The sequence below is a fragment of the Quercus robur genome, chromosome 7, assembly GCF_932294415.1.
Source record: "Quercus robur chromosome 7, dhQueRobu3.1, whole genome shotgun sequence".
Classification (NCBI taxonomy): domain Eukaryota; kingdom Viridiplantae; phylum Streptophyta; class Magnoliopsida; order Fagales; family Fagaceae; genus Quercus; species Quercus robur.
In genome coordinates this window covers 43651938-43674347 of record NC_065540.1, presented here as the reverse complement: position 1 = coordinate 43674347, position 22410 = coordinate 43651938, and the positions used below count along the sequence as shown (strand labels likewise).

Here is a 22410-nt window from a genome sequence, read left to right as displayed (position 1 = left end):
TTTAGAATGAGAGATGTGAAGTGGTAAAAATTTTATTCAACTTTGTTTGGATATTGAATAAGAAGAGGTGATGCGAAATCAAAAAGAAACAGATCTGTATTTTATTTCCTTCCATGATATGATGAAATTAAAAATGAAGTGTTCATGCATAATAAATACATTATATTGCACAAATTATAACACGAGATCTTTCAGTGTGAATAGGTACATTGTTTAGTCAATATAACTGGGTTTTGTGAAGTTGTTTTTTTGTTTAGATAAATTCCTAATAAAAACAATGTTACTTTAGGTGCTATGATGTTAGGTTTCATTCAAAATGGATACATTAAGGATGCCATAAATTTGTTCCATCAAATGCAAGCTGCAAATACTGAACTTGGAGCCCAGAATTTAAGATGCATTCTTGACACATATACTCATCTGGGAACTCTGCAATTGAGTAAGTCAATCTATGGTTACTTTATAAGAAACTTGTTTTACAGATCTATGCAAGAAACTAGACACTTGGAAACCTCTATCTTAAATTTGTACATAAGACGCGGAAACATTTCTTCTGCTAGAGTGTGTTTTAATAACCTAGACAACAATGGTTGAAGGCTTTGGAACTCATGGGCTAGGTCACCAAGCTATAGAACTTTTGGACTAATCTGGAGGAAAGAATAAAACCAAACAGTGCCACTCTGCTCTTGTCAGAGAAGGGTGCGAAATGTTGAAAAATAGCTAAGAAAAAACAAGTTTGATTTAACAATGTAAACCTTAAAAATTAGCAATAATAGAAATTAAAACAGAAAGTTAGAAAGATCTCACAAAGTTGTAGAATCACGCAATGACATTGTCCTTTAAGGTTTAATTCAGTAAAACTTGGTGCTAATGGACCTCTTGGCCGAACAACCCCTAGGATTAAACTATAGCAACAATATTTGAGATAGATGCACTTCCAATCACGAAGAATCAAGAACAACCTTATATTTGCCTTTCCTTAAACCCAAAAACCAAAGTAGAAATTTGTGGGAGAAAAAGAAGAGAAATGCTATGTCCACAACATTTTCGCAATAATTCTTACGTGGTAAGTTGTTATTGGTTGTTATAAGTGGGTAAAAAAGTATTTTAAGTTGTTGATTTAAATTAGAACCAATAACAATTTACCACATGTGATTTGTTGTGAAAATGTTGTAAACATAACACTTCTCGAAAAAGAACAGAGGAGCAAAGAAGGAGAGAGTAGGTCTAGGAGATGAGAGAGATATGTGCTGAAGAGAGAAAGGTAGCTTAGTAAATAAGCTGAACCCAATGGGTCAACCCAATGGTAACTAGGTACTCCAATGGGCCAAAATAAACAGTCATTGGGCACACAATAAATGCCCAATGGGCTGGAAAAGAGACAAGAAAAATTAAAGCCCAAAGCAAAAATTATGGGTTTTACACGCACATAACAGGCCAGAACGGTTGCGTGTGTGTGATATGCATAAGCCCAAGTTCAACACTAGGCCCACTATTTTAAGAAATCACTTAAGGTAACCAATGACTTATAAACACTAAATATGGCTCACTCCTAATCAATGTGGGACACAAAGCAAAAGGCTGTGTTTGAAACATCACCCACACCAACATGTGAACTTTATAATTCCATGAAATGGATACTTGCTATTCAACCTGATTTGGATCATTACACTTGCACGGTTGATCTTTTGGTTCAATATGGAAAGCTTAAAGAGGCCTTAGCCATTATAGTGAAAATGGCAATTTTAATTTTTCCTGATGGTAGGATTTCAGGTGCTATTCTTGCAGCTTGCAAAGTTCATGGGGACATAAAACTTGGGGAACATAAAGCACAAAGGCTTTTAGAATTGGAACCTTTGAGTCCATTTCCGGCTAGAAAGGCATTAGAGAAATAAGAGAGGAGAGTAAAGGAGGAAGAGGAATGGAAATATGCTGAGAGCACAGATGAGGACTGGATGAGGCTGTGTGAAATGCACCAATAGAACTTGTTAGGAAGGTGGTTTAGATGGCTGGTTTTACGAATATATTGGGTCACCCTAGGATGATGAAGTTACTCATTGCTCTATCAAGTGGTATGCAGGTGTAGGAAGGTGGCGACTTGATTTTGCTGCTGTCACAACTTCAAGTTACTCATTGCTCTATCAAGGTTGTCTTATATTTTGTCACTAGATGAGAGAAGCATGAATTGACCAACAGCTGAACAGAATTATATTAATACAACAAAACTCAACAATTATTTAATGAATAATTAATTTTTATTGATCAAAACGCTAGTATAAAAAACTTCAAACAAAGCTAGACACAACCAACATCCCAGCAAAAACACTTAAAACAACCCCCCCTGCCTGCTACTAAAGTACAAACAGCTACATTTGCAACCAAAACTTAAAGCCCAACAGGGCACTCAATCGTTACAACAGTGCAACTCTATTTCATAAGCAGACATTGCTCTTATCACAAACTGTTGAGTTAGTGGAAGCTTTTATGCTTATTTGTTGTGTGTAACAAAAAAATAGTAGGTTTTGTGAAATAGAAATAGAAGAAATAGAAAAGACAATTTCATATGAAACACAAAGATTTACATGATTCAACCTTAGGCTTAAATCCACGGACAGAGTCTAACAAAAAATTTCACCTAAGAAAATAGGAGAATACAAAATGGCACAATAGCACGGGAGAAGAGAATCTTTAATTTCTCTACATTGATGCCAGTGCTTAAACTCTATAAAACCAATTGAACATAGCCACACATATACAGCAAAAAGGAACCCTCCTAAGCTAATTCTTGAGAGCCCAGGTGGGTGTGAGAGGAGGGACCCTCCTTGGCTAATTCTTCAACGTCGCTCTGGTAATTATTCCTCTTACTGCCACTATAGGCTTCAAGAAAAATTTGAACTATTCAAACCCGATGAAAAAACTAATAAATAAAAAAAGTGATGCAGAATGATTTTAATTTCTGAGTTTGTGGTGATTGGGATGTGAGTGCCAAAAGGTAATGTTAAGGTACAACTACTCAACTAGCACAATACTTTGAATTTTTTTTTCTTAAATGCTAGAATATGTCTGACAAAAAAAGAAAAAGGAAAATTCCAAAAAGAAAAACCCTATTATTTTATACCTATTAAAAATTAAATTTTTTTACCATGCCAAAATAAACATGACAATCAAAATCCACACTTTCATTTCATTGGATTGTAATAGGAAGAAGAAAGATGATGACTTACAAGCAAGGAAGTCCAAAACTTCCCTAAAGAATCAGCCTACATCCTCCAAGTCTTTGGATCTGGTCCCCTAATTAAAGTAGCCTTCTCCACTAGTTCCAGCCCCATCATCCTCATAACGGCTTGGCTTATTTCTGCTACCTACTGCAGCTGAATTGTCAATATCATGATGGATTACACCCAGATCCTCATAGACCGTGCTATTGTTGCTGCTGCACTGTGCCATAGTAAATATGGGATTTACTGGTATTCATATTCCTTTTCAAATGGAATTAACTTATATTAATAAAAGAAAATCCAACAATTTAGAGTACAACCACATAAGGCATCCACAAGAATTATAGAGCTCCCTTGTACTAGTTATGATTTTTGAAGCCAATATTAAGACAGATCGTATGATGGTTAGTTATAGGAGCTCAAGAGTTAAGTGTATAACAAATAGATGTCTGATGAGTTTTTGATTTGATGTTGGTGGTCCATAGTATGCATCTTATTCAGTTTGTAGGATTCTTTTATTCTTGAAACTTAAAGACTCCTATGAATTTAAACAAATGTCTTTAAATTTCTAAGAAATTAAATTTTAATGTTGGGTGGCTCCTGATAGATTAGTTTAGAGATCCTAAGTTTAACTTGGATTTTATAGATGGGAAACAGTCTTGTGTTGTATCTTATGAAACTCTATAGGGCCTGCATAAAATTAGAGGGGACCGTTTGGCATATTTTATTTTATTTTTGGAATTTTCTCATTAGAAGAAATATTACTTATTTGGTTTTATGGCATATTTAATCATGCTTTCTCCCATAAAATACAATAGCCAACACAATTGACCTTATTCTCAAAAAAAAAAAAAACACACACACACACACAATTGACCTAACTAATTAAAGATATCTAACGCAAACTGGGGCTAAAAGCGAGAAAAAAGAAAATGTTCCGTGTGGATCCGTTTGGGAACTGCATATTTTACTGAAACTGAAAATTTTTTGTTGAAATTATGTAGAAAAAAGCAAAAAACTGACTTTTGGAGCAATGGGACCCACTTTAAGAGCAAAAATAAGTTAAAAAGTAAAATAAGCAAACTTTTTTTCAAATCCCAAATGCAACCGTAATGTCTTTCTGGAAGAGAGGGAGAAAAAAAATGGAAAATGAAATGAAGACAGAACTGACATTGTGTTCCAATGAAAGGGGTAATATGTGAATAACAGTCAGAAACTAACAATTTAAAACCTGTGCTGTTGATATTTATTTTAATTTCTCATGAGCTGTTAGTGTGTATGGTATTTGTATACTAAACATTCAACAGAGAATTACATTTGCAGGACAAAATAAAAAAAACATGATTCAATCAATAATAAGAGCCATTTGACAGTTAATTTAAATAGCTGACCATTTTGAGACCTTGACCACTTCAGCAAGAGCCCAAGTGGATGTGAGAGAAGGTACCTTACTTGGCTAATTCTTCAACGTGGCTCTGCTAACTATCCCTCTTACTGCCGCAATAGGCTTCAGGCTTCTTGGACGTTTGGTTCCCCCCTTCCATTATATAAAAGTTCCCCAACAAGACAACAAGAAAATTTTGTATTATTCCAACCTGATTAAAAAAATAAAAATTGGCTATCTGAGTGCCAAAAGGTAGTTCTAAGGTAGAGCTATCACAATACTATGATTTTTTTCTTTAAATGCTAGCAAGAGAAATCCAAAAGGAAAAACTCTATAGTTTTATACCTATGACAAATTAAATTTGTTGTCATGCCAATTTAAGCCTGACAATCAAAACCCACACTTTCGTTGGAATCCCCTCCCCAAATCAAAAGAGAACAACAAGGGTTGTAAATTATAATAGCAAAAAGAGAGATGATGACTTACAGGCAAAGAAGTCATAGAAATTCCCTTTTTACTAGATTCTTCAGAGTAAGTCATAAATCCTCCAAATCTTTGTATGTGGTTCCTCATCAAAGTAACCTTCTCCACTAGGTCCAGCTTCATCATCCTCATCGCGGCTTCGCTTATTTCTGCAACCTTCTGGGGCTGAATCACTACCCTCTAAAGCTGACTCACTGCCTTCTGAGGCTAAATCAGTACCTTCTGAATCACTGCCTTCTGAGGCTTAATCAGTACATTCTGAATCACTACCTTCTGAGGCTGAATCATCAAGATCATGATGAAGAACACCCAAATTCATAGGGTATGCTGCTGTTGCTACACTGTGCCATAGTTTGATTGGGACCTTCTTTGTCTTGCTCATATACCAAACGGAACCCCATTGACCCGAAAATTACTTTAATCTCAAGTTTCCAGCATCCGCTTGCATAAGTTTCACTAAGTATTTCTTTCCAATAGGAGCCGAAAAAGTGAGAGGACAAATGGAGCAGCCAAAGGTGAGGTAATTTAACTTCACCATAGTTTGTCGAAAAATTAGAGTGTACACATTCCATTGTAATTCCATTGACTACAAAAAGACATGAAAGGTGACAATCTCTGGAGTATTGACGCAACTTGTTGCGTTCAAAAACAAAGCACAACGCAATTACCATAGGATCATTACATCCAAAAGAAGGGACCTTTATTTTATCACTCCTACATTTAAGGTTAAACCATTTCAGAATTTCACCTCCAGGAATAATAATGTCTAAGATGTCTTGTAGTCTACCACTTTGTCCCTGAAATATACAAAGCATAAATGTTAGGAACTGAGAGAGAGAGAGAGAGAGAGAGAGAGAGAGAGAGAGAGAGAGAGATAGGGAGAGAGACCTGAAGAATGTAATCGATCTGAATATTGTCTACCAATTTGAAGCAGTTGACACACCGGAAACACAAATGGGAGTGAAGCCTCTCGCAAACCTCCAAATGAGGTATGATTTTAGTTTTAATAGAATAATTTTGTAGTTCTGGCAATCTCTCCAATGAGATACAATTGTTTGCAATTACAACATGAGTAGTTGACGGAACATTTTGCAATGATTGAAGCCTCTCGCAACCCTCCAAATGGAGTCTTCGAAGGTTAGAGAGTTGAGAGATGCTTTAAGGAAGGGAAAAAAAATTATTTCCACTTAAATTTAAGTGTTCCAAAGAGGACAAGCAGCCAATTTCATTGGGAATTGATGAAAGATCTGAGTCACTAAGATCCAAATATCTTAAAGAATGCAGACCTGATAAGGAAGGAAATAATTGGCCCACGGGAACATAATCTGATGGCATGGAATAAAATAAAGATAATGCCCTTTTATTACATCCATGGATATTTAATTCTTTGAGATTTTCAAGGAAAAAAATAGAGGAAGGAACCTATTTTATGGCTGTTCCACTCAAATTGAGCAACTCCAAACCTTTTGCATTGCCTAGGTTCTCTCCCAAGTTGTCAAATTTTGAGCATCCAAAAAGATCAAGAAATTTAAGCAACTTCAAACAAAAAATATTGTTAGGAAGATGCGCGAGATTTTTGCAATCTTTTAGAGTCAACACAGTAAGGTAAGTCAAATACTCAATAGATGAAGGCAGCTCTTTTATAGCTATTCCACTCAAATCAATCTTCTCCAGACCTTTGACATTCCCTAGGTTCTCTGGCAAATTATCAAATTTTGAGCATCCAAAAAGATCAAGAGAATTACCTAACTTCAAACTCCAAATGGCATTAGGAAGACACACGAGATTTTTGCAATCTTTTAGAGTCAACATAGTAAGGTTAGTCAAACGTTCAATTGATGAAGGCAGCTCTTTTATAGCTGTTCCACTCAAAATCAAGCTTCTCTAGGCCTTCGACATTCCCTAGGTTCCCTGGCAATTTTTCAATTTTTGTGCATCCAGCGAGATCTAGAGAATTGCCCAACTTTAAACACCAAAAGGTATTAGGAAGACAAACAAGATTTTTGCAATCTCTTAGGGTCAATAAAGTAAGGTTTGTCAAATGTTCAATTGATGAAGTCAGATCTTTAATAGATGTTCCACTCAACTTAAGCTCCTTTAGACCTATGACACTCCCTAGGTTCTCTGGCAAGTATTCAAATTCTAAGCATCCAGAAAGTTCAAGAGATTCAAGCGATTTCAAACTAGAAATGGCGCTAGGAAGATACACAAGTTTTTCACAATTTACGAGAGTCAATAAAGTAAGGTTTACCAAACCTTCAATTGGTAAAGGCAACTCTTCTATAGCTATTCCACTCAAATCAAGTGTCTTTAGACCTTCGACATTCCCTAGGTTCTTTGGCAAGTATTCAAATGTTGAGCACCAAGAAAGATCCAGAGATTCAAGCGATTTCAAATTAAAAATGGTGTTAGGAAGGCGCCAAAGATTTTTGCAATCGCTAAGGGTCAATGAAGTCAGGCTAATCAAGCCTCCAACTGATGAAGGTAGTTTCATAATAGCAATGATATCCAAAAAAAGCTTTTGTAAGCATTTCAGGTTTCCCACAAATTGTGGAAGTTTCTTGAGATTGGAGCAACCAGAAAGGTTAAGAGTCACAAGAGAACCCACTTCAAATGTGCTTGGAAGACGCCTTAGTGTTTTACAATATTGTAGATTAAGAAGAACAAGTTTTTTAAGAATTCCAATGGATGGGTGAAGCTCACATAAATTTGTACAATATTCAAGAACTAATTTCTCAAGATTTGAGACTCCAGTGAAGTCTGGAGTTATAATGAGGTCCAAGGAAACTGTCAAGTCAATGAACTTCAACTTGTCAAAATTCTGTTAGAAGAAAAAAAAAATTGTTAGAACAATTAGCTTCTTAGTGTCCATTTATTGTAATTTAGAAGCAAAGTTTTAAGAGTATAATTACTAACGCACTTACCTTTACCCCTATCCAAAGCCGTTCAATTTTGCTTTGTCGCAAACAAAGTTGAACAAGCTTATCTAGCTGGAAACTTGATGGCAAAGATTTTGAAGGATACAAAGTCCAATCAAGAATTCTTAAATCATTAGGAAGATGTGAGGGGACATGGAGAAAGCCAAAAATTCTAAGAAATTTAAGATTTTCCATCTTCAAAAAGGCCTCAGGGTTCCACCTTGCATCTTTTGGTTCATTATAAGTAGTCGAAATATCCATGGCTTTAAGTGCTTCTATCCCCTAATAATCAAGAAGAAATTGGTGAATTGCAAAATCAATTATTACCATGAGAATTCAAATTTCAAATTCTTGGAACATGAAGGTAGGGAATGAGTGGAAATTCTCTAAATAACTTCTTACCCTTTTTTTTGGATAATTTCTTACCTTTTTTTTTTTTTTTTTAACATTTTGTCAATGTCCTTATAAACCCATAATCTACTACGCTTCCCAGGATTATCAGGGCACTCTTGAAAGACTATTTTCCTTCCCATTTCTTCGAGTAAATCATGCATCCACACTATATCATTATCCATAATTTTCAAGAGAGAATTATCAATGTCCTTCAATCCAATACCAAGGTAAAGGCCAAGAATATCAAGTATTTCTACTACCTCATCTTTATCTTGATGATTAAAAAAGCATGCAATATGCAAGAATATTTCCTTTTGTGATTTTTGGAGTCCATTAAAACTTATTTCAAGCACGCGGAGAATTGCTTCTTCAGGAAATTCTTTGAGTCTCTCTAATGCAATTTTCCATTCAACAATACTTTTTCCAAACAAAAAGGAACCCAAAACCTCAAGAGCTAAAGGAAGGCCACCAGCATAATTCAAAAAATGGAAAGACAATTCTCTATAATCTTCAAGGACATGCTTTTCTTTAAAAGCCTTCGAGCAAAAAATTTGAAGAGCATTTTCATCATTCAATCCTTTAACTTCATATATTTCATCTACTTGATGTTCCTCCAACAAATGTGCATTTCTTGTTGTTATGATAATTCTACTACCCGATCCAAACCAATTATGCTCCCCAACTAACAGTTTTAATTGTTCCAGTTTGTTTACGTCATCAAGAACAAGAAGAATCCTTTTACGACATAACCTATTCTTGATCTTGAGAACTCCATCATACGCCTCTTCTATTTTCAAATCATTATCCTTCAAAACGTCCTTAATAATTTTTTGTTGTAGTGGAACACAACCATATTTTTCAAACTTTTCTCTAACATCCTCAATAAAACCACGAGCTTCAAATTTTTTAGAAACCATGCGATAAACAACTCTAGCAAGGGTTGTCTTGCCCATTCCCCCCATAGCCCAAATTCCTACAAAGCGAACATTGTTTGATTCTAGAGCTAAACATGACTCTAATTCCACCACTTGAGAGTATATTCCTACTAGGTCCTTGGTAGTATATGGAAATGCATCATATTTCAAGTTAAGCGATATCCATCCCACTATTTCTTGGATATCTTGGGACTCAGGCCTACAATAAAGAAAGCACAATATGCATTGAGTTTGAACCACCAATAGGTAACACAAAAAAAAATATGATACATATTTAAAGTTCAATTTTATTGACTGAAAACAAAAAATATGTAAATTAATTGGATCACGACAAATTTGAAAGAAATACAATGAAACATGTATGTAGATCTGCTTAAGGTTTCAAACAGAGTTATATGCATTCCCTATGAAGAAAGTTAAAAAAAAAAAAATATATATATATATATATATATATATATATAAACACTCCAAGTCTACATTAAACTATCTCTACATGAAGTGGGTCATCTGAATATTTAAAAGAAATAAATATGTCAAATTAAATTACCTAATATTCCTTAAATGCCATCCGGAGAGGTTGCCTACTTGTGTCAAAGCATCTCTCCATTTCTCCACCCTCTCTTTGTTCTCCTTTTCTTCATGTTTACCAAATGCATGTGCAAAAGTTCCCATTTGTTTACATACATCAGATGGATCAATATAGTGAAAAACAGGCAAAACTGTCATTCCCATATCTTTCTTGCAAGCAGTGATCTTTGCAAGTTCATCTAAGCACCAAGTTGAAGATGCATAGTTTTCTGAGAGAATGACAATAGCAAATTTTGATTCTTTTATTGCTTTCAACAGCTTTGGTGAAATGGGCTTTCCTCTCTCAAGATTTTCGTTGTCTTTAAAGATGATAATGCCTTTTTGAATCAAAGCATCATGTAGATGACCCATAAACTTGTTGTGGGTGTCCTCGCCTATGAAACTGAGGAAGACGTCATACTTCCGTCCAACAGCAGGGGAAGAAGAAGAACTTGGGAAACATGACGAGGCGGTTTCTGTGACCATTAAAGCCATAGGAAATATACTACTAAATATTGAATCACAGTCTATATCTGCGTACAAAAAAAGAAGAAAAAACATTCAACTAGAACTGAAGAAAGATTAAAAAATAAATAAATTAGGGAAGAAGAAACTAGTTGATGTTCAACCTGAACTGCATGATTTTGAAATTACTTCGAATCGGAGAGAGAGAGATGGAATCAAATCTAGAATGGGAGAGAGGACATCTTTTGAGGAACAGAAGCCTTGTTGTTTATGAGAAATTTGACATGGCATGGTGCTTAAGTGGTGATGTAGGAAATTACAAGAGACATCATTCTACAAGATTCGAAGAAGTTAAAGCGGTCGACCCATAATGTGAGAATCATTGTATGTGTCTACACTGTACAGTCTACACCATAGGCCCACACACATCGGCATCTTGCGTCAAAAGTAGTAGCAAAAGTTCTTAGGGAGGAGCGAAAGTAGGGATGGCAATTTTTTCCTGCCCCGCTTAACCCGCTCTCCCCGCAAAGGCGGTGGGGCGGGGATGGGGCAAGATTTTAGCCCCGCACCATGGGGCGGGACGGGGATGGGTTTAGACTTTTTAAACCCACCCTGCCCCGCCCCTCCCCCCATCCCCACCCCGCCCTATGTTACTAGGGGTTATAATTGTAAATTTTTCATACCCTAAAACGCTACTATTTAAACAAACATATTAATATTAGCATATTTTATTCTACCCAATATAATTCTCTGCCTTTATTTTGTTATGTGTTATACTATGAGATTTTTAATTTTTTTTAATTTTTTATGATTGTCTTATTAAACACTTGGATATATTATTCAGTTTTTTCTAAAAATTGATTTGAATTGATGGGATAAATTTAGTTGTAATTTCAAGTATATTTTTATTAATGAAATAGGTTTCATTAAAAAAATTGTACTAGTTGTAGGGCAAATTAACAAAAAGTAGAGTTTTACAAGGTGGGGTGGGGCTTCGCGAGGCCCCAAGGGGCGGGGATGGGGTGAGAAAGTATTCCCTGTCATGCGGGGTGGGGCGGGGATGGGGCAAGACAAAACCATGCGGGACGGAGACGAAGACCCCATCCTTCGGCCTCGTCCCGCCCCATTGCCATCCCTAAGTGAAAGTTACTGTGTTTTGTTTTCATTGACAGCTATAGAGTTCTTTTCATATTGCTTTTTGACCAAATGAAAATAGTTCTTTTCATTTATAGTAAAATTTCAACCATTTTTATCAGGGTAAAATCTGTTACAATACATACTGGGTATCTTCAGTTTATACAAAATGAATTTTTTGTAGGTAGTCATTAAAAACCTTAAATTATATATAATTTAATAAAAATATAATTTAAATATATCAACATCATAAAAAATAATAAATAATAAAAAATCCTTTTACATACAAAATTAAAAAGTAAAAAATGACTGATAAGAAATTAAGTGAGATCTGAGAATGTTAAGATAAAAGTAAAAGAGAGCAATGAACGATCATGTTGTGATTGTAGGTCAAGTCTCTGAAGAGCATAGCTCCTAGCGTCACCAAGGAAAACTCATGACCACAATCTCTTTTTTGGTATCTAGGAAAATAAAATCAGAGATTATTTAATTATTTTTATAGAATGAGTTGAACGAGTTATGAATCTGAATGATTAGAAATTTTTATTTTATTTTTGTTTTTGAATGAGCGTTTGTTGGATATCTTGTTTAGTAGTTGTTGTTTGGACTAATCTTGTTTTTTTTTTTTGGCTATTTTTTTTAATGTTATTTTGGCTCATTTTTGTTGTTATTTAAATGTTTATTTATTTATTTATTTTGTTGAAGTTAAAGACTATGTTTGAGAGACCAAGATTATTTTTATGAGTAGCTAGAGACACAAAAAAAATTTCACAACAATTCCAATATAAGCATACAAATATATATATATATATATATATATATAATTAGAGATAATTAAAATAAAAAAAGCACATGTGTGAGTTGGTATACTAATTTTGGAATGTTATGAAACTGTTATAAGATTTTATTGTTTTCCTAGCATTATTCTTATTTTTATTAAATCCCAATTCTTGAAATTATCAAGTCAGTGTGGTCAATAGGATAGGCAAAATATGTTAATTTAAATATAATTATGTATATAATTTTTTTTTTTTTGGCAAGTCAAGCTGGTCACAGGACCACCCTGACTAGTAAGGGATGGCAATGGGGAGGAGCAGGGTCGAAGGATGAGATCTTCACCCCCGCCCAGTGTGATTTTATTTTGCCCCTTCTGCCTTGTCCCATATGACGAGAAAAACTTTCTTATCCCATCCCCGCTCCTTGGGGCCCCACCTCACCCCGTAAAATTCTATTTCATTTTAATTTGCCATACAATTATTATAATTTTTTTTAATAAAACATGTTTTATTAAAACCCGTGCAGAGTGAAGTGGTGAGGGGCGGGTCAAGGCAGGGCTAGGTAAAATTGCCATCTCATGACTACTATGTACAGCTGCCCCTGATTATTGAATTATCAAAAAAGAAATTTTTTTATAAATTTATTAAAAATCAAACATTACAACAAGAAAAATCACTTTTAGTTTTAATCTTTCGATTCTTTTTTTTTTTTTTTTTTTGGTTTTTTGAGTTTTAACTTTTTTTAACTTTTCTTGATCACATTAAAAGGTACAATTGCAAAGATCCAAAATCGGGAAAAAAAAAATCCTCTTAAACTCCAACTCGTAAAAAACAAAATTGAAGAACAACTATAGAATTTGAAGAAGAAAAAAATGTTAACACTTAGACTTGCCAAAGAAGGAATTAAGTAAGAAAGCCGAGAAAAATAAATAAATAATAAATAAATAAATAAAAAAGAGGAATTTATGCATAGAGTTAGCTAAATTTATGCATAAGATATCATGAAAATATTGTGAAATTTTATTGTGTTCTTAAACTTACTCTCAAGTTTATTAGGACTCAAATTTATGAAATATTATAAACAATTTCACCAATCTGGCTCATTTAATTAATGAACATGATTTAGGACCTGGGCAATGTATGAAACAACTACCGTCCTTTTTACTATTTATATGGTTACAAAGTTCGGATTGAGATATGATTACCTAGAGTATTGCACCGTGTGTAATGCTCTTAATGGCCTAGATTGTGAAAAAATAAAATAAAATCAAATAAAATCAAACTTAATCATTGAATAAATTAAGTTAGAAAAAGTTTAAAAGTGAATAAAAAAAAATTGGAAGTTATAAAGTGAAGAAGTAAAACAATATTTTAAGAGGAATGGATGTAATTGCATACGTACTGAATCCACAAAGTTCTTTATACAGTTTGTAAAGAGTCTATTTATGGTCAAGAACTTTGAGGCTAACCGTATATTTAGTATTATTAACAAAAATTTCTAGGATTTAAATACTTCTATCCCCAATGTAATTATTGAATTATAAAAAATTAAAAAAAAAAATTATTAAAAACCAAACACTGTAACAAGAAAATTTTACAATTGACTTTTTTGAATGATGAGATTGAAAATTAAAAGTTGACTTTATTCTTAATCTTCAGGGCCAAAATGGGCAAATGCCCTTTTTTCGGAAATTAAACATCTTTGTGCCCTCATTCTGAAACTAAATAGGGAAATGCCCCTCTTTTGTAATTCGATAATCCTAAAATCGAGTTATATGAAATACTCGATACTCCAATGATCGAGTTATACACAGGTTTTTCCCGCACTGCTGGCATTTTTTTTTTTGAATCTCTACATAACTCGATTATTTAAAAATCGAGTTAGTTATACTGTTATAAACCCTGATTTCGTACTGTCTTTGTGTCAGGTGGAGTGTTTCAATGTAACTCGATTCCTGTAATATCGAGTTATAAAGTATACTTGATATCCGTAAAGTCGAGTTATTCTCTTATAATTTCTGCACACCTTCTCCCACTCAGTGTGCCTTGCTCTCTGCTGAACTGAGGACTTTCTGCTGAACTGAGTTGGAACTCCTCCACGGATCAACAGCGGCTTTCTTCAAACTCAATTGAAATTTGTATCACCTCAGGTAAAAAATTCACATCACAATTTTAGGGCAATGTTATTTTCATTTGATATTGTACTAAATTTTGATTTTTTAGGTTGAATGAATGTGAAGTAAGTACATTGGTGTGATTTTGGTTATTTGTTGTAGTAAACGTTGGTGAGAAGAGAATGAAATAATTTCTTTACTATAGCAACATTTTGTATTGCACATAATCATCATTGGTCAGACATTTACAACAACATTTAGTGTTGAAGACAATGTGTAGACATTACCAACAATGTCTATTGTTTATGGTCAAATGTTGGTGTTAGTGTTAGTATTTCATTTTTAGCATGCAATAGTACACAATTTTATGAATGTCTTTGTTGTGTACCATTCTATGCAGGATTACATTATTTAGCAACAGTTGATACACACTGTTAACTTGATCATTTGGTGTTATTGTATTCAGTGTCAATGTCTGGTTCTGGCAACCCACAACTCTATAGGCCTCATGATGTGTTCACTGCTATGGGTCATTGTTGGGTATTGGAAGATGAGTTCAGCTATCCAATCAATCCGAATTTGCGAAATAGTGCTTACGTTCACAATACCATGAGACAAGAGTGGGCTTGGTTATTTCGTGAACAACAAATGTTTTATGATGAGTTGGTTGGTTTTAAGTTGCCAGTGCCTCGGCGACTCGCATCACAAATGCCCAGAGACAGCATCGACGAACTTCGTAAAGCATTGAACCGCATAAGAGAAGAAAATAATCGAATGAAGATACGTCTTATTCGATATCGGACCCAAGTCGAGATTCGAGAGTCAGTGCAGGAAGGGTGGTACGAGCATGCACAATTCATGCAATCACTTCTTGCTGATCCCATTTATCAGTCAGACGTGGAGATGTCAGATGAAGAGTAATCGTGTCGTGTCGTGGTGTAATTAGATTTTGTTGGAGAACTATTTTGCTTAACTATGTGTTATATGTATGGTTGCATTTGTACTATGTAAACCTTATTATTGATTATGAGAAGCATGCACGTTATTCGTAATGTAGATTATTCTCACATAAGTCATAAAAGTCAAATATTCTCACACATGATGTTTTTCAATAAGCACGTACGACATAACACAGAAAACATAAAATAACTTACACTAACATTATTAACTTAACCATAGACATAACACACACACACACACACACACCACAGTGGCATTCATTCTGATAGGTAGTCCTCGTAGTTGAGGACATTGTTACGTTCTGCCGGAGTGAGTTGCCTGTTTGTTGCAACGGCTTGCTCCTCCGCCAATTGTAGCATATGATACCTGGACCTACGAAGTATCATAAGATTGTTCTCTTTTTTTTATTTTCGTCACTGCACGCTCATATTGGTGCATGTTTTGTCGTGGCAGTGTGAGCGAGCTACGCTCGACAAGAGGCGCTCCGATTTGCAGGAGATCATTGTGCAGAGCGTTGGACTCGTTCACGCGAAAGTCCCACTCCTGTTGCAATCCGGCATAGTATTCCCTCTCGTCAGAATCTCTTTGCGTTCTATAGTTATTTGGAAAACGAGGTAGCATCCAATTACGCATTGACATTGGAAAATGTGACTTTAGATCGGTATGTGTAGAAGTTTTGCAAGGGTAGATGTATGTAAATGGGACTTCGGTATGTGTAGATGTTTTGCAAGGGTAGATGTAAATGGGACTTTATATAGGGGTTTTGCAAGGGCAAGTATTCAGGTGGATGTGAGTATAAGTATTCACGTGAATAAAGATGATATGAGTTGACAGTATATTGTTCAGTGGCGTCTGTTGGTGCATGTGATTCGTTGAGGTAGCTGTTTCATATGGCTATAGCTTGTGCTACAGTAGCGGGCTGGTGATGTGTACTGCAAAAGAGGTTGCGTATTTATTCACTTGAAGACTATTCAACATTGATGTGCTTCATCTGACATGATTTGACGAGACAATGTTGAGCTGTGTTAAATGTATCATAAACTTCTCAGGGATGCTATAGGTACATCCTTTAAAAATGCTGCATTGCAAAAGGATGCATAGCTGTGTATTGATGTGCGTGTAGGTGATATGACTGGATAGGGTTCAACAGTGCAAAGCTATTGAGCAGCACTACGAACATCAATGTAGCAATAGGACCAATAACACTCGAAATTGATGCACAAAATTTTCTGCGTTGCTATGTGTATTGACGTGAGTGTGGATGGGTACTTCTGGTCAGGGTTCAACAATACTGAGCTATCCACCGTAGCTACAGTCATTGCTCCCTATGGTGGAATTTGGCAAGTGTGATTGAAGAAAGCTGATAACAACATTAGGTTTTGTAATGGTTGGCAGGATTTCGCTGAATACCATTCTATCTGTTATGGTTATTTTTTAGTCTTCAGATATGAAGGAAATTCAAGCTTCCATATTGTTATATTTGATAAGACTGCCATTGAGATTCAATATCCACGTAGGAAGAATTGTAAATTGGAAGATCATCAGGTAAAAATATCAAAAACTTAGATGAAGATGATACAAACATTTCTTCCTTAATGTACAAACCCATAAAACATGAAGTCAGAGAAAAGTTTGTTCTTAAAAAATTACAGATTATGTCCAGAGGAAGAGAGAGAGAGCAATCCAAGCAGCCAAAAAATTGAAGCCTAAAAATCCTTCTTTCATGGGTATCTCGTGGCCACATAATATGGTGAGCCTTTATACATAATGTGATTATGATGTTCTCTTAAATATGGCTTGGAAACATATATGGGAAGCAAGTATATTATTGGGAAGCAATTTGTCACACATCAATGTCTTGTGCTATTACCCTCCATCAAAACATATTAAGCAATGAGATTCGGGGAAGGCTGGGTTGCATTTTCGAAAGACAATAATTTAGAAAAAGGAGATGTCACTGCCAATGAGGTGATCGAAAGGACTCCTGTTGTGATTAGTGTCTCAATATTTCACTTGGTTGACCATCAGAGTTTGGACAAGGATAACCTATTTAAAATTTAAACTAGTGATGTTTATGCTTATATTTAATTAGGGACTTTGATCACTACTATGGTTTATTTCTCTGACCAGTTTGGTATGTCTTGTTCAAAACTATTCAGAATTCCTGTGCTTCATCTGACATGACTTGTTGAGACAGTACTGAGTTGTGTTCAATGTATCATAAACTTTTCAGCCATGCTCTGCATCCTTGAAAACGGTGCATTGCAAAAGAAGGCATATCTGTGTATTGACTGGACAGGGTTGAACAGTGCGAAGCTGTTAAGCAGCACATGTAGCACTACGAACAACATCTGTGTACCAATGGTGGACAGCTCACACCCAAAATTGATGCATAGCCAATTCAGGGATGCTCTGCCTCTTCGAAAACGGTGCATTGTAAAGGGTTGCACATATGTGTATTCACGTGAGTGGGGATGGGTACGTGTGGTCAGGGTTCAATAGTTTCGAGATGTTGAGTATCACATGCAGAACTACATCAATCAAGTGTAGCAATGATGGACAGCTTACCCCCAAAAATTTGCTTACACTTTTGAAGGGTCCTCTGCATCCTTGAAAATAGTGCATTGCAAAATGTTGCATATCTGTTTATTCACGTGAGCATGGATGATATGACTGGACAGGGTTCAATAGTATCGAGTTGTTGAGCAGCACATGCAGAATTGCGAACATGACTTCGCCGAACAGTGCCGAGCTGTGTTAGCCTTTTCCAACCTCACTTGCCAAATGCTAGTATTACGAGCAGTGAGTGTAGCAACAGTAGAGAGTTTTATCCCCCTGTTTCCCTACAAACTTTTTAGGGAGTCTTTGCAGGTAGAAAATGTAGTTACATTTTCTCAACATCAATGTAAAATTACATGAAGAAAACTATGCTTCCAAGTTTTACATCAATGGCTTCCGATCATCACAATTGCAATATTAGGGAGCTTTCAAGCAATGCTACAACAAACCAATAACTTGAATGAAACATTTGAAAGGCTAATCAGGCTTTTAGGCCTTTACTCTATTTTTATGCAAACCAAATATCGTTGTGAGAGTGTGTTGGGTGAGCCATATGGATTTTCAGTGAGTGAGTGGTTAGTCTGGTTTGGACGAGTCTTTATGTAATGTATCTATATAAAGTAGGACACTATTACAACTAAGATACACAGATACGTGCATATTATATCGTGACTCAAACAACTCATATAAAAGAATTATTCGAATTATTGAATCATATGCGCGGTTGGTCTATGTGGTTTGGATCAGTCTGTATGTATTGAATCTATTAAATTTTCCTACAAGTAATGTGCAATAAATATAATTTAGAGGCATTTCACTTCCTAAGGTTTTCCCTACATTACAAAGCAAAGGACATTGTTCGTCCATGACCCACATTACTTGAATGTAGCAACAAAGAACACGTATGAAAAAAATGAGAAATTGATTTCACATAAACTTAGCCAAAAGTAATAAACAGTTAATCTTTAGAGTTGCAAAAGTTGAACATACATAATCATCATTTGTCACACATTAACAATAACATCATGTATTGCACATAATGTGTAGACATTAACAACAACGTCTAATGTTCGTAGGTAGAAATTTTTGGAAATCATCATTGCTTGAATCTGAGAAGTCTGAAATATCTGTTTCATCATCTAACGCAGTAATTTCATTAATAGACTTCATGGCTCGCTCTTGCGCCTTCCCCTTTAGATGCTTCCTAGCTTTTTGGATTGCGTGAAAACGGTCTAGTCGCCTTTGCATTTGATTGTTCTCTTGTTCAAGACGAGTAAGTATGTTGGCAGGTTCATCTCTAGGTAACTCGGCAGAGCGTGCCTTAGGAACTCGTAACCCGTGCCATCGACAATACACCTCTAACTCACACCTCTTCTCGTATAGGGTTGACCATGGTGGTTCTGCTATAGTGAACTCTATTGCGGTGGTATCTGTACTTAGTTTTGTAGGTTTGCCGACCATGATATGTCCGACGCTTCCAAGACTCTCATACGTGTATATTGGCATATTAACGAAATCTCTCTTCTTTCCAACCCATTTTCCTCCATAGTGGTCTGTGTATGTATGTAGTTGTTGATCTGTTGGAACTTGTGATGATGCATTTGTTGAAGTAGGTCCAAACTTGTTTCGCATTGTACGATTTGATGTTGAGGCATTGCGACTCATAGCTTAATCAATCTACGAAGTTAGCGGGGTAGAAAGTTAACATTATATCACTGGTGCATTTATAACCTCATTTCACGGTCCAGGCATTACAATTTCACTTATTAGGGCCTGTCATGTCAAACCCTTCAGGAAAAACACTATATGAACAGGATTTTAAATGTTCCTAATGTCACATCAAAGGTGGGCAGTAGTTGCAACAGTAGATGTAAATGAGACATCTGTGCATCCAATTTCACAATTCTGTATTCACGTGAGTGTGGGTGTGAAACAGTGTCGACCTGGGTATCCACATCGTGTAGAGCACCGAACATGACTTGACTAAGCAGCAGCGTCTGTTGGCACATGTGCTGCGATTGAAGGAGTTTGATATGACTACAGTTGGTGCTACAGAAGCAGGCTGGTGACGTGTGTTTAGAGTTGGAACTTGGTCACCTTCAAACTTCGCTATATTAATTGTGTTTTGTCTTTCACCAGCAAGTTCGCAATATTAATTTATTAATTATGTTTGGTCTTTCACAAAATAAATTATGAAGATCACAGTGTTTTCTGTGATTTGGTCATTTTGAATGTCTGTAAACATCATGGTGTGTAAATATGACGGTGTTCATTATCTTTGGTCATTAAACATTTACAGGTTAAAAGCATCACTTTGGTCTCAGAACCATCACTCTTACAAATTGCATAGCGCCATAGGCTGAAACACTGAAATTTCTCTTGTAATCGTAGCCAATTGATGTGAGACTGCATTTGAGGGAATACCTACTTACTCGACTATTCGATCAAACATCGTGGTCAAAGACTTGTCGGTTTGAAGCGAGGCCCAATTTGGTCTGAATACCACATCTGTTATACCGTAGATGTTGGTGGTGGCTTGAGCTCCTGGTTATATCTGTTTAATTGTGGACTTTACCTTTACAAAATCTTAAACATCAGGGTGTTTATTATCGTTGGTCATTTTCAAGGATGGTAGTCAAAACGCTCTTCCCATAATTCGTGACTGTTGGTTAGAAGAGATTGCACATAGGTAAAACCATGTTCAACCCTGAAACTAAGCTCTCAAACAAACGCGTGCCATAATAATTTACAGGTTGAAAGCACCACTTTGCTCTTAGAACTTTGATGTTAGTGGCTTGAGGTCACTGTTATATTTGTTTAATCGTGTTTGGTCCTTCACAACATACTTAAACTTCACGATGTTTATTATCTTCAGCTCACTGTTATCTAATATATTATGTAAGGGGCCACCACTTCAGGTTTGGATTCCTCATATTTGATTAAAAAAAATCCGTTAGACCTAATGCTAGAGTGAATGAGGTCATGCCAAGTGTCGCTTTTATCTTTTTCGACGAGTCTGCACTGCAAGGTTTCATCAATAAATTTTGTAATGAAAATATGATGCATGAGGAATAGTCCAGGCGAGGATCAAATTCAGAATAATATAATTGCTGATTTAAGATCGACAAAAATATCCAATTAGTGGAAAATACATGTAAGCTCAGCAAAACCTCCAATAAAAATAGTTGCCTGAAGTCAAGATATAGCTTCAGCCATTGTTCCAAGGAAAATCTCCTAGGTGGTTCATCGTTAATATCAAAACCTGTAAACGAATTGTGCTTTCACAAAACCTTCCATTTGTATTAATAATTACTATAATCTAAAAACACGTGAGCGTCATACAGAATTATGAAATAAATGTTATTTACACACAGACTTGGATCTACTTGATATTATATAGAATCACATAATAACATAAAAAATTCTTAGACCATTACATCCATTTCAATAATACTAATGATAGTAACGATGGGCATGAAACTAACCATCATATTAATATATCAAATTACTTTCAACGGATACCATGTTCTTTAAATTGCCACTAAAATAAAAAAATATAGAACTGTCATACAATTCTCCAAATATGTTATAGCAACCACGAACTGAAAATCGTCCCCCCCTTGGGTACAATACCCAATGGGAATCATCAAGAGTCAGATGGTGTAGAAGGTGGAACAGGACATCTATAGTGAGCTAAGTCCGCTCGCATAGCTCCAACCTCGGCAAGAAGACCATGTAGAAGCTGACCATGGGCTGCCTAAGTCGTCATAATGGTCTCCATCATAGCTTGAAGAGAGGAAGGAAGAGGGCATGTATGCGCTGCATCAACAGTGTCAACATCTATCTCATCATCACCATCCTCGGCAACAACAGATGTGGGATCCCCATGCATGTCCTCATCTTGAACATCTCCAGTAGTAGACCGTACTCGTGGTCTGTTGGATGGACCAACACTGAGGTCGACAACCTTCTTTTGGGCAGTTCGCTGTTTCAGAAATTTGGCTCCTATAGGGGCTTGGATGTGAACCAACTCGTGGGAAGGAAAGTTCTTTAATCCTAAATATTTGAGGACCCTATGGATGAGAACTGGGAAAAACAAAGCATGCCTCTTATACTTGCTCCTACGCACCTTGACAATGGTTTCGATGAAAAGGGAAGGAAAACAAATGGAACTATTGGTGACAAGGGCGTAAAGCAAGATACACCTGTCTACAGGGATTGTATGGATATGAGAGATAGGGAAAATGTTGTGACAAGCTATCCTAAAGAAGATATAATTAAGCTCAGTCAACTCACTTGAGCTAATACTTCGGCCAGAATCCCGATTGTCTGATCGTCCACAAAGAACATCCATAACATCATCAATACGAGGAGACATAGAGTTTGGATAAGTAGGTGTACAAATTATAGGTACATCAAGGGCTTTAGATACGTGCTCCCTAGTTATTGTAAACGGTACACCACGTATGGACGATGCCACCTTGTGACCACCAAGATCCTCATG

The 22410-nt window shown here is 35.8% G+C and overlaps 1 protein-coding gene across 1 annotated transcript; it reads right to left on the bottom strand.

Moving 5' to 3' along the window:
* Window positions 1-6916: 6916 nt before the first annotated feature.
* LOC126691460 (disease resistance protein RUN1-like) lies at window positions 6917-10393 on the bottom strand. The gene is made up of 4 exons (XM_050386505.1): window positions 9879-10393; window positions 8474-9530; window positions 8010-8285; window positions 6917-7906 (listed from the first exon to the last, which is right to left on the bottom strand). The coding sequence occupies exons 1-4, from the start codon at window positions 10391-10393 to the stop codon at window positions 6917-6919; spliced, it is 2838 nt and encodes a 945-aa protein (XP_050242462.1).
* Between the last annotated feature and the right edge of the window lie 12017 nt (window positions 10394-22410).

Excerpts from the sequence above, each read along its gene's own strand:
- LOC126691460 (XM_050386505.1), bottom strand. The coding sequence starts at position 10,393 with ATGGCTTTAATGGTCACAGAAACCGCCTCGTCATGTTTCCCAAGTTCT. Across the intron at positions 8,286-8,473 it reads GGAAGCGTAGTAGATTATGG|GGGATAGAAGCACTTAAAGC; the intron begins GTTTATAAGGAC and ends CTTGATTATTAG. Across the intron at positions 7,907-8,009 it reads GGCTTTGGATAGGGGTAAAG|AATTTTGACAAGTTGAAGTT; the intron begins GTAAGTGCGTTA and ends TTCTTCTAACAG.